This window comes from Micromys minutus, assembly GCF_963924665.1.
Source record: "Micromys minutus genome assembly, chromosome: 3".
Lineage (NCBI taxonomy): Eukaryota > Metazoa > Chordata > Mammalia > Rodentia > Muridae > Micromys > Micromys minutus.
In genome coordinates this window covers 11,561,129-11,577,998 of record NC_137972.1, presented here as the reverse complement: position 1 = coordinate 11,577,998, position 16,870 = coordinate 11,561,129, and the positions used below count along the sequence as shown (strand labels likewise).

Genomic DNA, 16,870 nt, shown 5'->3' with positions numbered 1-16,870 from the left:
ATGAAAATGTGCTCCTTTCTGAATGAAAACCGACTTGAATTCTCTAAGTTTTCATGGTACTGTGTCCATTGCATTGATGCTATGTATTCGGTATGTTAGAACCCGAGGGCGGAGTCATTACTTGGCATCCAGTTACCTGTAGTTCTGCTTTGTTAAAAGAAAAAGGAATAAGCAAAGAAAGCCGGCTTGGTATAGCAGAGACTAATAGAATGTCCTGTTGTAAGGATCGAGGCAGCATTCCACTTGGGGAAGAGTTCTAAATAAGGTGTTGCTCTGAAAGTGTAATTAAAACTACCGATCTCTCCCCTTCACACGTGTACTTCCAGCTGCAACAGTGCGAAGTCCAGGGCAAGTGTTGACATTATCACATGGTAATTTATTCATTACTGTATGGTAATCTACAAGGCATGACTGTTCATGCTTAGGAAGCATACAAACCGTGTTCTGTCATTCATACGGATACAGGCTGATAGTGGAGTCTCATAGACATCTCGTTGGGATTTCAAGGTTCCTGCATCCTGGGACAAAAATCTGGACAGAGAAATCTATACTGCCACAGAAATACAGTTTATTAAGGAAGGATGTGCTTTCAGGAGGTAGTGGGCCAGAGCTGAGAGGGAAGATTAGACGCTCAATGGTGCTGTTCTGAGAGGGCTGATGGGACAGTTGCACAGTTCCAGCTTTCTCATGTTTTTATGGGCTTTTGTACCCAAGCTGTCCTACCTAAGGGAGTCAAAGTGTTCCCTTAGGCTAAAAGGTTGGTTCATATGCTAATTACACAGCCCTTGTATATAACTACTTTTTTTCAAATCCCTTTTTAAATGATTGTTCTTAATCACTTTAACCTCCCTCATAGCCCACCACCTACCAGAGGTTGTGGAAAAGAAACAAAGTGGACCTGTTTAGAAAGGTTCTGTGGAGCAACTTCTGTCTGTGTTGTCTGGAATCAGCTTAGTTCACAGGTCAGCAGGCAGCGGCAGATTGATCCACTCCCAAACACTTCATGGTACACCAACAGTCCGGTTAGGTAAAGTCGGGATAGCAAACAGGAATCAGCAGAGGTGGCACAACCTTGCAGAGACAACCAGGCCTCAGCCTGGGCTTGAGTCATCAGGAGGGACCCGGAGGGACACCAGGAGAAGTTTACAGCTATACCTCTCTCTCAGGGAAGCGAAGATCAGCCAAGATTTGAGACCCATGAGCTTTACATAGCTAGCTGTGCCAGCAAGCTGAGCCCTGTCTCCATCACTCTATTGAGTCCTGATTATATCCCCTTTATGCCCTCCAAACATCATGTGTCCTCCACGTGCCTTGCCTCAGCACATGCATCTGGTCCAATCAGCCCAAGTCCCAACCAATGCAGCTTAACTACACAATGTAAGGTAGGCCAATACATGTGTGTTGTTAGCAAAGAATCCTTCAGCGGGTGTCCTTTCACTTACTTGCGTTAGCAGAACATCCTCTTTCCTGTGTCTGCTTCAGCTAAACCTTCCTTCATAAGACTGCCTTAAGTCTTGTACCCTGTGTCCACTTCAGGAAAACACTCCTTCCTGTGTTTGCCCCGGCAGAACACCTTCCTACACACTGACTTTCCAAAGAGCGTGTGAAGTTTCAGCTTCATTCATGTCAAGTTTTTCCTGGCCTTCTCTCAGCCCTACTTTCCTACCTCAGTACAATTTCTATAATGCCCATTGTCTTGACTATCAGAAGCTACCAGATATTCCTGATATGATAGGACTAAGTAAAACAGTAAGTGGACAGCAATATAGTTTTCTTGTTTACATAGAAAAGACCAGAGCACACAGTTTGTTCCCATCTCTTTTCTCTAAGATCTTAAAGAAAGGAGATACTAGTCATTAAAAAGGATAGGTATTTTTGGTCAGGGTAGACAGAGGAGCCACAGCTCCACTCTCCCACTGGTAGCAGTTCAAAAAAGTTCCTCTGATATTTTGAGGGATCTCCCCTCAGGCCAAATGTGGACTCAATTCAGACCAATTTTAGGAGTGGCCAGCATAACACAGAGTTGGGGTTTAGGAAAGATTGAAGGGGAAGACAGAAGTTCTCAGAAGGAAAGTAAGACACACGCAGAGCATGGGCGTGGCTTCTCCAGGAAGAGCCCGAGTTTACTAAAAGTATTTTTAATATATACCTTAAGCATGCCGGGAGCTTCCTGGTGTGGGCATACAGTCTCCTCAGACAGGAGTCACATTGCAAACTGGGCATCTGGAAAGTTAAATGGACACAAAGTTACACCCTAACCAAGAAACTGTTTGCAGTTTGCAGATGCTGAAAAGAGAAAATCAGTTTTCTCCAATGCAGTGATACCGAGTATATCAGCCACCCTCCAGACAGGCCCCGCCCAGGAATAGTTGGGTGACACAAAACAACCTCCACTTTTGTTTGTAAGTTTCTTTTTGTGGGCTTTTTGTTTTATTTTATTTTTGTCATATTGATGCTTTGTTTGCTCTTTTGATTTGCCTAAATTGATAATTTTGAGGGGTGGGTGGGGGGAGAAAGAAAGGGAGAGAGAGAGAGAGAGAGAGAGAGAGAGAGAGAGAGAGAGAGAGAGAGAGAGAGAGAGAGAGAGAGAACATGAAGTAGGGTGGATAGTTTCCAGGAAGAGTTTGGAGCATAGAAAACATGATCAAAATATAAATTTAAATTTAAAAAGCCATGTTTCATTGTCTTTACACTACTTACATTTAAGATGTTGGTAGATGTAAAGCTATTCATCAAGGAAGCTAAATGGCTATTGAATTTTGCCAAATCAAGCTTAGATAGGGCTGAGGAGATAGCTGAGCTCTAAAACTGCTTGTCTTGTCTGTACCAACCCCTTGCTTGATCCCCAGGACTGAGTAAAACTGGGCCTGGTGGCACACACCTGCAGACCTAGTGCTCCCTAGGTGGAGGCAGGAGGATCAGAAGTTCAAGGTCATCCTCAGCTAAGTAGGAAGTTTGAGGCTAGCCTGGAGTTCAGGAACATTGTTTCAGAAAACAAAACAACAACCCATTTAAGAAGGAAAATGAGTTAATTCAACCTAAATCAACTGGAATCAGATCACTGGAGATAGAAATCTAAAAAAAAAAAAAAAAAAAATCCAGATTTTGTAAGCAAATTATCCAGAATCTTTTTCCATTTAAAAAAATTATTTCTTCTCATTTTAACTTATGGGTGCTTTCCCTGCATATATGAATGTGCACCACATGCATGCAAGATCCCTCAGAAGCCGGAGAGGAGCATTGGACTTCCTAAAACTGGAAGTTTAGAGTATTTAAGTGACCATGTGGATGCTTGGGATTGAATCTCGGTCCTATGCAAAAAGAGCAAGTGATCTTGGCCATTCTCCAACCCATTCTTCTGTGTTAACCAAGAGAGTACACGCATAACTTCAGATGGGCCTATTAAAGAGAACACCATGGTATGAGAAAGAAAATAGTCAATTGATTCAGGATATTTTAATATACACAGACAACATATACTTTGTGATCATTTGTATATGCTCAGCCCAGGGAGTGGCACTGTTAGAAGGTAAGGTCCTGTTGGAGTAGGTGTGGTTCTGTTAGAGTAAGTGTGTCACCGTGAGTGTGGGCTTTAAGATCCTCATCCTAGCTGCCTGAAAGTCAAGTCTTCCACTAGCAGCCTTCAGATGAAGATGTAGAACTCTCAGCTCTGCCTGCACCATGCCTGCCTGGATGCTCCCAAGCTCCCACTTGATGATAATGGACTAAACCTCTGAACCTGTAAGCCAGCCCCAATTAAATGACCTTTACAAGACTTATCTTGGTTGTGTTGTCTGTTCACAGCAACAAAACCCTAACATGCTTGCATAATTTCAGTGAAATCACTATGAGAGATGCCTCACTATACATACCTTGTCTAGAAGTTTAACAGTCCGTGCAAATTTATAATCTAAGCACTGGTTTTACCTATAGAAGATAAACAGAGGAAGAGAAACAGAAATTATACTGAATAAAGCTAAAGGAGTCTTCTATGGTTTGATGAGATTGTGTGGGGGGGGGAGGTAGGGACGGAGGGAGGGAGCATATGTAGATCAAAGGTTCATATCAGGTGTCTTTCTCTATTGCCCCCACCTTATATTTTGAGAAAGGTTCTGTTTCTAACCCTGGAGCCCACAGATTGCCTACAACTATCTTCTAGCAAACTCTAGGCATCCCCCTGTCTCCACCTCCCAGTGTTGGGATTTTAGGTGTGTTATCATGTCTAACTTCAACCAAGAAATGTTAACTTGGACTTTGGTTTAAATTAAATAAATGGCCCACTTTACAGATTTCATACTTAAAACCGCTGACCTTCTGGGAGAGCTCACCCTGTACTTATCTTTAATCAAACTCATAAATCTACATAATTTGCAGAGAATTATTTCTGCCTTCAGAGCTTTCAAAGGGTCTATAAACAACAGTAGGAGGGAGAACAAAGTCATCATTTGAAATTTTATGTCCGGAGATGTCATGACCACATCCCAGGCACAATGTTCTCTGTTGTTGGAGGAGAGAGCAGAATTGTATGAAGGCACAGACAGCTAATGAGCCTGCTGACACAGCTCCTGGCTTCAGAGTCCACATTTCCATATGTCCACTAAGGGATGCTTAAAACAAAAACGAAAACCAACAAAGAGAAACAAGCAACAGTAACAAAAGAGATGTGATGTTGCTTGTGTATAAGACTCACCTGTAAGAACCGATTTACTCAGAAGCCTGATTGTGCATGGAGATGAGATGTTTACACGGACTTTCTTACTTCACTGTGTGGCTTTATAAATTGTAAAATATTTTTAAATAAAATGTGTGTGTGTGTGTGTGTGTGTGTGTGTGTATGTGTGTGTGTGTGTAAATGGGTGCGTGATGCACATGTGGAGGTCAGAAGACAACTTTTGGAAGTCTCTTTCTACCATGTAGGTTCTGGGGATCACGTTCAGGTCATCAGGCTTAGCAGGAAGTACCTTTGCCGCAGAGCCCTCTTGCCAGCCCCACGCTGTGTGGCTTTAGGTCCTTCAACCGCCTTACTCCTTACCCTGCCACATCTACCTCCCGGTTCTGGGAGCTCTAGGATCGCCTCTGGTTTGTGCTGCTCTCTGCTCTCTTCTTTCCTACCCACACGAGGCCCCAACTCACCTACACAACTCTGCTAGAAACCATCATTGTCCCGGGTCCAGAGGCATTTCGCGCTCATCTCAGTTTCAAGCATCTATGGTTCATACTTGTTAAGGCCACAAAGCACTGCCACATACAATGTGTGATTGTCTTTCTCCCCCACCCCCCATTTCCTCCCACTCTCCATCCTCTGATGTAGATGCTGCCTCCATCCAAATCCCCTGGTTCTTGAAGGCATCTTTTGCTTAGATTCTCACAAACATAAGACTTGGCCTTCCTTTCTTTTGGTATTCCTCTTGTGGCTCGTTTTTAAATTTCGTCTTAGAGCTTGCAAATTTATTAGAGATCTATTCAAGTATATTAAACTTTTTAAAAGTTAAAAAAAAAGAAAATTAAAAAAAGGCAAAAGAAAAGAAGTTTGTAACTACTACTGTGTATGTGAGTCATTATGGCCATGCCCATGGCTCACATACGGTGGTCAGAAGGTCGCCTTTGGAAGTTGGTTTCCCCTCCCACCTTGTGTTTAAGGCTAGGTCTTTCTTGATGTTTCCGTTCAGCTGGCCTCCCATGAGCTTCACAGTGGTTCTTCTGTCTCCGTTTCCCATCTCACTGTAGAAGGACTGGGATTGCAGATGTGCCTGATCATATCTTCACATGAGCTCGAGAGATCTACTGTGGGTCGTTAGGCTGCGCAGCAAGCAGGTTCCCCCACTGAACCTTTATACCCTAGTCTCGCCTTCTAATGCCCAAGATGCTTCCCATATCACACAGATCACTAATGCAATGTCATTTCACTGTTATCTGTACAGGGCTCACTGCAAAGCTGTCCCCTAGATAGCTTCCAAAGACCCTATGCAAAGGCTGACAGGAATTATTTGTGGAAATTCCTGTTCATTGTGCCAGATAGTTTTATATTCATCTGGGGAGGGGACCTCAATTAAAAACCACGCCTCTATAAGATTGGACTGTGGGCAAGCCTGTAGAACACTTTCTTAAATGACTGTTGGGGGAGGACCCAGACTGAGTCCTGCCATCCCTAGGCTCATGGTCCTGGCTTCCAAGCAGGGAAGCAGCACTTCTCCATGGACTCTGCATCAGCTCCTGCCTTTAGGTTCCTGTCCTGATTGAGTTCCTGTCCTGACTTCCTTCAGTGATGACAGTGCTGTGGAAATGGAAGCCAGATAAACCTTTCTTCCCCAAGTGGCTTTGGTGACACACAGTGCTTTGTTGCAGCAATAGAAACACTACCTATGATGGTCCTGGCAGTCTGGGATTCCCCACTTGTACATAGACTTGTGCTGAAGGCTGAACACCCAACAGGTGGTTTCCATCTCTAGCTATGCATTCTGTTTCTTGAATCATAGCACAGCCCCTCCCATACTCCTCTCTGGGACACAAGAGTTGGTTTCCATTTCTGCTACTTTTTATCTCATTCTCCTTCAGAGGGGCCAAGAGTGGCACATAGAGTCACAGCTCAAAAAGCTCAAAGCTGCCCCCCTCAGACTCCTCCCTCCATAATGTCAGCCGCAGGGCCTTTGGAGGTCAGGCCTGCTTTTACACTGTGGAACTGTGTACTTCCCGAGGGCAGTGTTTCCAGTTCTGAATCTTGGTAGTTTATATTCTGTATCTCCTAGTGCACGATGAAGCTCAACTATTCTGTAATCACTGATAATCAGCTTTTCCGTGTTCTCACCTTGGCTTCCACACACAGCCTCCCCCGACAACAGATACTTTTCTCTACAGATTTGAAATAAAGGTTTCCAGCTGTTCTATAAAGTGGCATGCCTAAACCCCAGTTTTCAACAGTGTTTTGGGGGATATGCATGTAGGAGCTTGTGACAGGCATGGATGAAGTCTTTACCAGCTGGTAGAATGCCTTGGTCACAAGACAGGGTGCCTACACATGACCTTGCTGGGTCAGCCTGTCGCAGAGATGGAGGGAAGAAAGAACAGAGAACCAGAGGTGCTGGCTCCTGAGGCTGCATCATGGGCAATCGTCTGTCTTGCACCTGGTACCTCAATGGTGAGCCGTGGCTGCATCCTAAGTCTGCGGTAAGAGAGACGTTGGAACTGCTCTATGCTCTTATGGGTGCAAGCAATACCCTCACTCCATCCCTGCGAAGAGCCTTTCCTGGATACAGGCATCCCCTCCCCTCGGGAGAGTGTCTGTCCCGCCCTGTTCTGGAATAAGCAATCAGGTCTGTTGAGATGAGGCTCCAGTCTCTTTTTCTGTCTCTCCCCACTGCCTAAGAATCCCCACACTATCACATCCCATTTCTCCCCCCATCCTGGTTTCCGTGTGTCTTCTGCTTTGCGAGCACATCGGTCTGATCTCGAAAGCTAGTAAAAGTCTCTGGAGGAAGATCACTTGCCTCTCTGCTGGCCCTTCTTTGATTTGCAACTACTTAGGGTCACCGATTTTTAAAAACAAAACAGTACTCACTGGAACCTCTCCGAGTGCCCGAGACAGAAAACACAGCCTGCATTGCGTTAGCACAGACATCATTTATTGATTCATGAGATGACAAAGCTGACTACGGCTCAGGCACAATTCGGCGCTGGAGACTCATTGCCCACGCTGGCCTGCCTTCTTCCCGTTTCTTAGAGCTGCCTCCACTGAGAGCCGCCAGCGACCCCAGTGCCCATGCGCTCTGCTTCCGTAGTCACTCAAAAGAGAGATTCTGACTGCTGTGCTCCTAAAACTAACTTTGAAAATGTGCCCCGATTCCGCCTCCTAGGCTGTCACTGGATTGTCATTTCGTCATGGATCTCTGGCCAAGAAGCAAGCAAGCGTTGTCCTTGGGGGCCTTGACCGGATAAGACAAAGGCAAAGAGGGAAGGAAGGACAGATGGACAGGCAAGGAGGACGCCATGCACCGCTTTCAGGAATAGTGTGATGAGGGCCTTTTCCAGTTCTGCTGGGGTGGCTGCAGGAGACTGGTCCTTTGTGAGCAAAGACAGGTCTGTGTAGGGCAAAGCCTTCTCAGAGCAGGGACATTCTGCCCTTGGCTGCCTGGACTCCCACCTCCTCTCCTAGAAGAGCGCCCTGAACGCTAAGACCTTACGGTGGTTTGGATGTTAAACATGCCTCATGCGTTGAGTACTTTGTCTCCTTCTGGTGGCATTACTTTTCGTGGCTGTGGAACCTTCAGGAGGTGGAGCCTGGCTGGAGGAAGAGAGTCACAGGGTCAGGCCTCGAGGTTTGATCTCCTGCCCCGTCTTGGCTTCCGTTGTGCCTGGTGCTTCTGGTACCAAACCTTTCTAGCGATGACGTTCTGTATGTTTGTAAGTCGAGTGCAGCTTCCCTCCTGAACTCTGAGCGTCTGTGGCTGGTGTTGGATAAAGGATAAAGTAGTCCATATAGACCCCTGTCTCTTCCTCTCTCCTCTCTCTCTAGTCTTCTGTGGTATGGCGGGAAGTGTGGGCCTCCGGTTCTGATACCAAAATGGGAGCAAAAAGTTTAAGTAGTTCCTTTAAAAAGGAGCCAGTAGATTCCTTTGCTCTCTGCTTTTGGGCGAGATAAGGACACTGACCAGACAGAGGCAAACAATAACCATTGGGGCAGGGGTGCATTTCTTGCTGGAAGCTGTGAAAAACCAAGAAGACACAAGTTAGAGATGCACTCAGTGGCAGAGGGTTTTAGCATTTATCTTTTAAGTAGGGAGTGGTGGGACACGGCTTTAATCCTCCCGCTTGGGTGTCAGAGGTGAGTGGTTCTCTGTGAGTTCAAGACCAGACTGTTTCCCTAGCGAGTTCAAGGCCAGCCAGGGCTACATAGTGAGGCAGTGCATCAGATGTGTGTGTGTGTGTGTGTGTGTGTATGTGTGTGTATGTGTGTGTGTATGTGTGTGTATGTGTGTGTGTATGTGTGTATGTGTGTGTATGTGTATGTGTGTGTGTGTATGTGTATGTGTGTGTGTATGTGTGTGTGTGTGTGTGTGTATGTGTGTATGTGTGTGTGTGTGTGTATGTGTGTGTATGTGTATGTGTGTGTGTATGTGTGTGTGTGTGTGTGTGTGTGTGTATGTATGAATTGAGTCTCACTCTGAAGTTCTGGCTGGTCTGGAGGTTGCTAAGTGACCAGGTAGCCTCTAACAGAGATCACCTGCTCCTGCCTCCTGTGCAACACTTGGCTTTACTTTAAAGCACACGAGTGTAGGTGGCCATACAGGTGGCTCTTAACTGATGAGCCATCTCACTAGCTCCAGCAGTAGAGAATTTTCTTTGGAAACTAGCTCATTCCTTTTCTGACTCTACTTAACGCAATGACTCTCAGACGGAAACGTTTGAAATCGGTTACTTTTAAAAACCCAAACTGGGGCTGGAGAGATGGCTCAGTGGTTAGAGCACTGACTGCTCTTCCAGAGGTCCTGAGTTCAATTCCCAGCAACCACATGGTGGCTCACAACCATCTGTAATGGGATCTGATGCCCTCTCCTGGTGTGTCTGAGGACAGCTAGTGTACTCCTCTACATAAAACAAATAAATAAGAAACCCCAAACTATTCTCTGCTGTGGTTTGAATGTAAACGTCCCCACAGGCTGTGTTCTTGCATTCAGTCTCCTGCTGGTGGTGCTGTATGCTAGCACTCACTAGGTGCAGCCTTGGTGGAAGCTTTACTCCTTGGAGGCAGGCCCCATTTCTTGCCTGCTTCCTGTTCCCTGTGGACTTAGCTCGAGAAGCTGCTTTAATGCTCCTGTCCCACGGCCTTCCCCAGTGTGATGAACTGCATCTCCTCAGGCCTGAGCCAGAATAAACCCTTTGTCCCTTAAGATACTGCAGAGTATCAAGAAAAGGGAACCAAGGCAACATCCTCCTAAGGTTTCCTGACTCAGAGAGCTCAAGCTATTTTGCATATGAGACTAGAAAGAGGCACAGGGAGAGGTCCAGAGACTTGCTCTGGTGCCCTGGTATCATCATCATCATCAACATCATCATCATCATCATCATAAACATCATCATCAACATCATCATCATCATCATCATCAGCAGCAGCAGCAGCATGACACCATCCCCTCATCCCGATCTATATCATCCTCTTCATCGATACCATGAAGGCTAACATTTGATGGTTATTCTAAATCTGTGTTGAGCCCTTGGCATTAAAAAATTGTGTATTAATGTTTCTATGTGGGCATATGTTAAAGTGCATATATACATGTATGCACATACGTGTGGAGGCCAGAGGTTGTTGAGGGTCTTCCTCTACTACTCTCTATATTATTTTTGGAGACAGTCTCTCCCTGACCCTGGAGCTAACTGATTGGCTAAAATGGTCAGTCATTCAGGCTGGGGCTTTACCTGTCTCTTCCTGTCCCCCTTCAGTGCTAGGTTTATACATGTGTGTCACCACACCTGATTTTTTTTTTTTTTTTTTTTTTTTTTTGTATGTGTGTGTGGCAACTTGACACAGCTAAAGTCGTCGGAAAAGAAGAAGCCTCAGTTGAGGAAATGCCTCCATGAGATCCGGCTGTAAGGCATTTTCTCCATTAGTGATCAATGTGGGAGGGTCCAGACTGGTGTGGGTGGGATCATCCTTGGGCTGGTGGCCCCGAATTCTATAAGAAAACAGGCTGAGAAAACCTTGGGGAGCAAAGTTAGCCAGCAGCACCTCCCCCCATGGCCTCTACATCAGCCTTTGCCTCTAAGACCCTGCCCTGTTTGAGTTCCCACCCTGACTCCCTTTCATAATGAACAGCGATATGGAAGTGTGACTTACTGTTTGTTCTTGGTGTTCTGTAGAAGCAATAGGAGCTTGAACTGTGACAACCTGGATGCTGGCCATCCACACTCAGGGCCTCAATCCCTGAGTGTCATGAGATTCACCAGTTCAGTCATCCTTACCCAGCCTCCTACAGCATCTGTTAACTTATTCAGTCCCCGAAACAAACTTATGGGGGATTTGTTTTCCTTGTCTTCATTTTGTAATTGATAAAATTGTGGCAGAGGCCTGTGAATGCCACAGGTGTAGTACATGCAGCAGACAGAGATGTCACAGGTGTAGTGCAGGTGGCAGACAGATGTCAATGTTACATGTATAGTGCAGGTGTCAGGCAGACAGATGTCAATGTCACAGGTGTAGTGCAGGTGGCAGACAGATGAATGTCAATGTCACAGGCAGGAGCAGTCTCCCTTAGTCTGACTCCTCCTTGGGAGACTCTTTCCTTAGATACCTGTATGACTAACTCTCCCCCTGCCCCCTTTACTCAGTGTCTGTTTCTCCGGTGCTTTCCTTAACGGCCCACCTTAACACTGCAGCCATGCCACACAGCATCCCCTAAGCCCCGGTCCTGCTCAGTTCTGTTCCTAGTATCTGCCACCTCCTCCCCTATGGTTCATTTGTTCTCTCACTCACAGGGCTGTCTCACCACACCGGAATGGAAGTCCCCCGAGTTGTCCACAGAGCCATTCCACACAGCTGGAACAGTTTCCACACGCAGGAAGTGCTCGATGGCTATTTGCCGGACTCTGGCCCTCTAGCTGCTTTTATTACGAGGAGGATGCTACTACATCCGTCACAGGAGTGGCTTTGGCATGCTATGATCCTGTCCATCCTCTTCAGACCCTGGCACAATGATTTCCTATTAGTTTTAACTGTGGGGTGTGTGTGTATGACCCCTGGCTGAGGCCAAGAGCCGTCAGAGCCTCTGGGACTAGAGTTACAGGTAGTTGTCACTGTCTGCTGTGCCTTCTGGAAACCAAACTCAGGCCTTTGCCAGGTACCAACTTACGCATGTTCCCAATGTCTGGGCCATCTCTCCAGGCCCCAATTTTGTATTTTTAAATGCCATCGACCAGGTTAAACTAGCTTTTCTTTCCTGTTAATCTTTAGGACTTTCCCCATAAAAAGTGTGCACTGAGAATGTAGTAGAGACCCCTCTTCCCGTGTCTGTGTCTGACCTCACTGCCCATCTTGCTTCTGTTTGGGTGGGTAGTGGACACCTCGGTTCTGTCGTCATTTCTACAAGCAGCCATCAATACTATTTCATAAGCAGACGCCCCAGCTCAGGGGGTCAGGCCTCCTCACAAGGCCTCCAGCACCTGCTCACTTTTAACTCTGACAGGTCAGATTCGATCCTTGTTCTTTCAGACTGGGACTCAGCCTAGACTTCACTATGTAGTCCAGGCTGGCCTTGGACTTATAGCAATCCTCCTGCCTCAGCCTCTCTCCCCAGTCCTAAGACAGCATAAGCAGCTCTACCCATTCCCTTTTGACAGTCACTCTAATTCAGGGTCAGGGGTACACCACAGGTTAAGAGTTCTCGCCGGAATCTTACAGGATAAGCTCAAAAGATAACTTTTCCTTTTTCATGGATAGCAACAGGGGCAGAGGCTAAACCCCTCCCTCAAGGCCACACCACCGTGGTTTGTAATGGCAAAAGTCACAGGTAAAAAAACTAAGCTGCTACAAACAGCTGCCTGTGTTTCTCTAGAAAGCATGCCAAGAATTTTGATGATCTGAAACATTTTGACATGAATCTTTCTTTGTAAATCCAGTGATAAAGAGCAGATTGTGTGTGTGTGTGTGTGTGTGTGTGTGTATTTTTGGCACACATTGTTTTGCTGAAAGAAACCACTTAAGGGAGAAAAACAAATTAACATTAGTTGGCATACTTTGAATCTTTTAAGAAACATGAAAACATGTTACTATGGTAACCAGTATAGGTCATGTGAGGGGCCACAAACTAATTACAGGGGAGACAGGGCAGTGGTGAATAATTATAATTTCTTCATTTCCATATTTCCTCCCTTGAATCTTCTCCTTTGCTATGAGTTTGAGCTCCCGGCTTACTTCTGAATGGTCCAGCTCCCTGGAATTTGGAACTTGAGCAGCAGTCAAGGCTTATTAAATGTCTGTGTTTTTCATGTAACACAGAAAATAAAATCATCATTTTAACTTTTTAATGAATTGTTTCTGGTCAAATGTGCTGTGAAAATTGTACATGAAGTCTTTCAGAAACGTCACCATGACTCATAAACTAGATTGGGTCTCATTCTGAGTAGCAAGGTGAAATCGTGTGTAGTTCTGGTCTGTCCCTAGTGGGATGCCAATCATCATCCTTTGTCCAGTGTTTCCACACTGTATAGGCTACCCGCCCAGGCCATTCCTCTCATGTCTTCTCATCACAAACACATTGTGTTGTCACGCTACAGTGAGGAGGGGGAGTAAGGTACAGTAAGATATTTTGGGGTGGGGAGAGTGAACATTTAAAATACGTTTGGCTATTATAAATTCAATTTTATCATAGGTTGTATATATATATGAAAAAACACCATGTATGTAGAGTTTGGTAGTACCTAAGTTTGCAGCCATCTTCTGGGTTGCTGGAACATACATAGCCCAATGGCTAAGGACCTAATATGGCACCACTGTAGACTCTTTGTTTTTAAAGATAGAAGAGGGTGGGACTTGAAGGAGAAAGTAAACTTAGTTGGTCAGCTCCATTGTCACTTGGGGCCAGTTTCCCTGTTTTCAACTCCCCTACTCCAAGCCCACTCAGTTAACAAAAACAAACAATCCAACCCAACCCTTCTATAAGCAGAGAGTGGTTCTGACTCCCATCTGCACAGACCCGATTCAGAGCAAGCTCACCTTTCAGCAGCTGGCAGTTGTATACGCTCATGTTCCCAACAGACCGCAAGTTTATCACATCTCCTTTGGGGCTGTAGTTCTTACTTACGACTTCAAATAACTCATAGGGGGGGATCAGGACTTCCTTCCTGAGAGAGAAGTCTTGCACAGAGGCTCCCAGACAAGTGAAAATCGTAAACAGTGTTTGGTTTCCAGACACCGGTGTCTCTCCCTTCAGCAAGGAGGCAGAAAGGAACTGGCCGAATCGAATGCTGGAACCTACATTGGCATTAAAGGTCACACCCTTCATCCTGTGGTGTACGTTGTAACACAGACTGCCGTTCGTTGTAGAGCTCTCTTTCCTCAGCAGTTGGATGGCTGAGGTGAGGTAGTAGTGAAGGTACTTGAAGTGGAATGACTGTCTGTACTGCCCAGGAGACTTCACAACCCTGGTCATGGCCTGGGCAAAGTCAGAACTCACATTGAGATTCAAGGTGAAAACCAAGATGGCCACAGCATGCACAGGGGTCATGCTTTCAGGGAGGGGCTTCGCCTGGTTCAGCCAGGTTAGGTAGGCTTTTTGCCAAGCTCTGGAGTAATACTTATGGGTGTCTATTTCCTTCATGAAGTAGTCTCCTTGATTTAGCTCCTCTACCATCTGTTTACTACAGCCTTGGTACTGATCATCAAAGGAATCTGGTGTCAGGTCAATGTCGACCTTAAGAGCAGCCTATGAGAAAAGAGAAATCTTGATTTGCGTTAGTCAGGTCAGATGGAGACAATTTTTGAGGCCTACCAGGCTTAAGTATTTTACTCGGAATGGTCAAGCTGTGTCCATTATAACAACTCCGTGCTATTCCTACCTGGGCTGGGGTATTATTGTTCATAAACGGCACAGAAGTTGCAAGACTCATCCTCCCCAGGAGGAAGTGTTCTCTGCAAAGAACTCATGGTGTTTCCATATTTTGTTTGTTGACAATAAAGCACTAACCTTATGGTTTAATTACACTTTCCACTTCCTCCAGTTTCTTGCTCCCCATATTCTCTCCTGGGTGTCAGAAAGCATGTTAAGAGCTGGGTGTGGGGCTCCTGCCTATAATCCTAGCACTTAGAAGGCTGAAACAGGAGAACTGCTATGACTTTGAGCATCCCTGACTACATGGCGAGTTCAAGGCTGGCCTGTAGGGCACTGTGGGGCTCTGTCCCAACCCAGTAAAGCTAAAGCACCCTCACGTGCATATAGATACTTTAACTGTATCTTTTGCTGTGGGAATTCATGTGCACACAAGCCAGAGATCAGTGACACAGGTCTTCCACCATTGCTCTCCACTTAATTTTTTTGAGACAAAGTCCTGCTCTGAGCCAGGAGCTTGGCAGTGTAGCTGAGTGGTTAGCTAGTGATCTCTAGAGCCCCAGGGTCCTGTCTGTCTCTGAAATCCTTTCCCACTGCCTGTGCTGGGGAAATGTGCATTCCTCCTGCCCTGGATTTTACATGCATTCCGGGGATCCGAACTCGGGGCCTCACACTTGTGCACCAAGCGCTTTAACCACCAGTCACCCTAAATTAAACCTTTTAACTCTATTGAAGAAAAACCTTGAATGATAAGTAGCGTTAGGTTTTCCAAGAGAGACTGCGGTAAATAACAACCTTCTTGCTGACTTAGATGCTGGGGGGGGGGGGGAAGAATGGGAGGGTAACACCCCCCAAAAAAACCCAAAAAAACCCCCAGCAAACAAGGAAGTTGAAGTATCACCTTCTTTAATTAGCCCCCTGCCCGGGGGCACAAATACCTCTCTGATGGCAAGTTGGCTTAAGAGTAAATTCCAGAGCCTGTCAGACGTGTCTCTCCAGTTGCTGGCAGAGAGGTCTCTCAGGTCACAACTTGTCAGGGGAGAAAAGCATGTGTATGCCATAGGGTACCCAGGCTCCAGGGTGGAGAGCAGGTTGGAACCCCACGCATGCAGCTTCCAAAGCGCATCTAGAACACAGTGTTTCAGGGGTGACAGAGGGAGCGAAAGGAGGGACCATGCTTGGAAAAGCCCCTCCTCTTTGGTACCGAGGGGCTGGAAAGTACACTCCTTTGAGGTGGGGAAACAGTTGAATATGGTCCAGCGCGTGCTGAAACGAAGTTAGAGGCTTGAAGAGGCTCACTGGCTTTCACCAGCTCACACCAGTTTGTGAGAGCCGGATTAGCATCACCTACATTCAAAGAGCTGTTTATTTCTTGGCAAAGCAATAGTGCTGTTCTCAGGAACAGTAGGCAAAAGGTGAGATTCTGCCCAAGGTCAGTGTTGTTGGGAGTGGAATTAGAGAGCACACGATTTTAACCGTATGGTTTACGATGACATGCTGTCTAGCTGCATACAATCTAGATTCGATTTTTAAAACTGATTGCTGTTAACCGGTACATCAGATTTTAAAGCAAGCTCTCATCAATCCAAGCCAAGAATCACATTCTGTCGAATACCAAGATGAACTCCAATGCCTGTCGCCAGCTCTGAAGTGTTTCCTGTGTCATCCGTTATCATTAACTTACATTTAGTATATGTATCTCTAAAATTTGAAAACTCCAAAACGTGTACTGTCTGAATAAAGCAGTTTCAAGTCAAACGGATTATTCCACACTCTTTATCCCGTAGAAGCAGTATTTTAATACTTAAAAGAATCGGGAAAAGAACTCAGTGGTACTCATGCCAGATTTATGACATTAAAAAAATTAAAAATTTTTAATAGCAATTATTCCCGTCACTCTACTAACATTTACTCTTAGGTCGCCAGTGGCGACGTTCTTATCACTTAGGCGGCCACCAGGTGAATATCCTATTGGTGCGGTTGATCTCGTGAGACCAACTTCTCCATAGCCCCTACCTCAGCGCTCCCCGCGGGTGTCTGTGGGACCCAGAGCAGCAGCAGCAGCAGCAGGGTGAGCTGCCCTCCTGGAAGCCACAGCGCCATCATCCTGCCTGTAGATCGGCTGGTCAGTGGGCCGCGGTGGTGGTTTGAGTCTGCAGCTCTTCTCTGCTCTGAAAGCCTCATCCCGGAATTCACTCTAGAGCCCTCCTTTGGCATCTTCTCTTCCGGCTGTGTCTGAGGTTCTGCTCCTGCTGCAAGTGTGACTTCTGTTGGCTACCAACAAGCGACAGCTTCCTCCAAGGTAGACAGACATCTAGCTCATTTGCAAGGTC

At 46.0% G+C, this 16,870-nt stretch overlaps 1 protein-coding gene across 1 annotated transcript; it reads right to left on the bottom strand.

Annotated features, from left to right (window-relative positions):
* Nucleotides 1-8,585: 8,585 nt before the first annotated feature.
* ART4 (ADP-ribosyltransferase 4 (inactive) (Dombrock blood group)) lies at nt 8,586-16,640 on the bottom strand (the record flags this gene model as incomplete). Its single annotated transcript, XM_080914890.1, has 3 exons — nt 8,586-8,698; nt 13,706-14,414; nt 16,554-16,640. The coding sequence occupies 3 exons, from the start codon at nt 16,638-16,640 to the stop codon at nt 8,586-8,588; spliced, it is 909 nt and encodes a 302-aa protein (XP_080771016.1).
* Nucleotides 16,641-16,870: the final 230 nt, after the last annotated feature.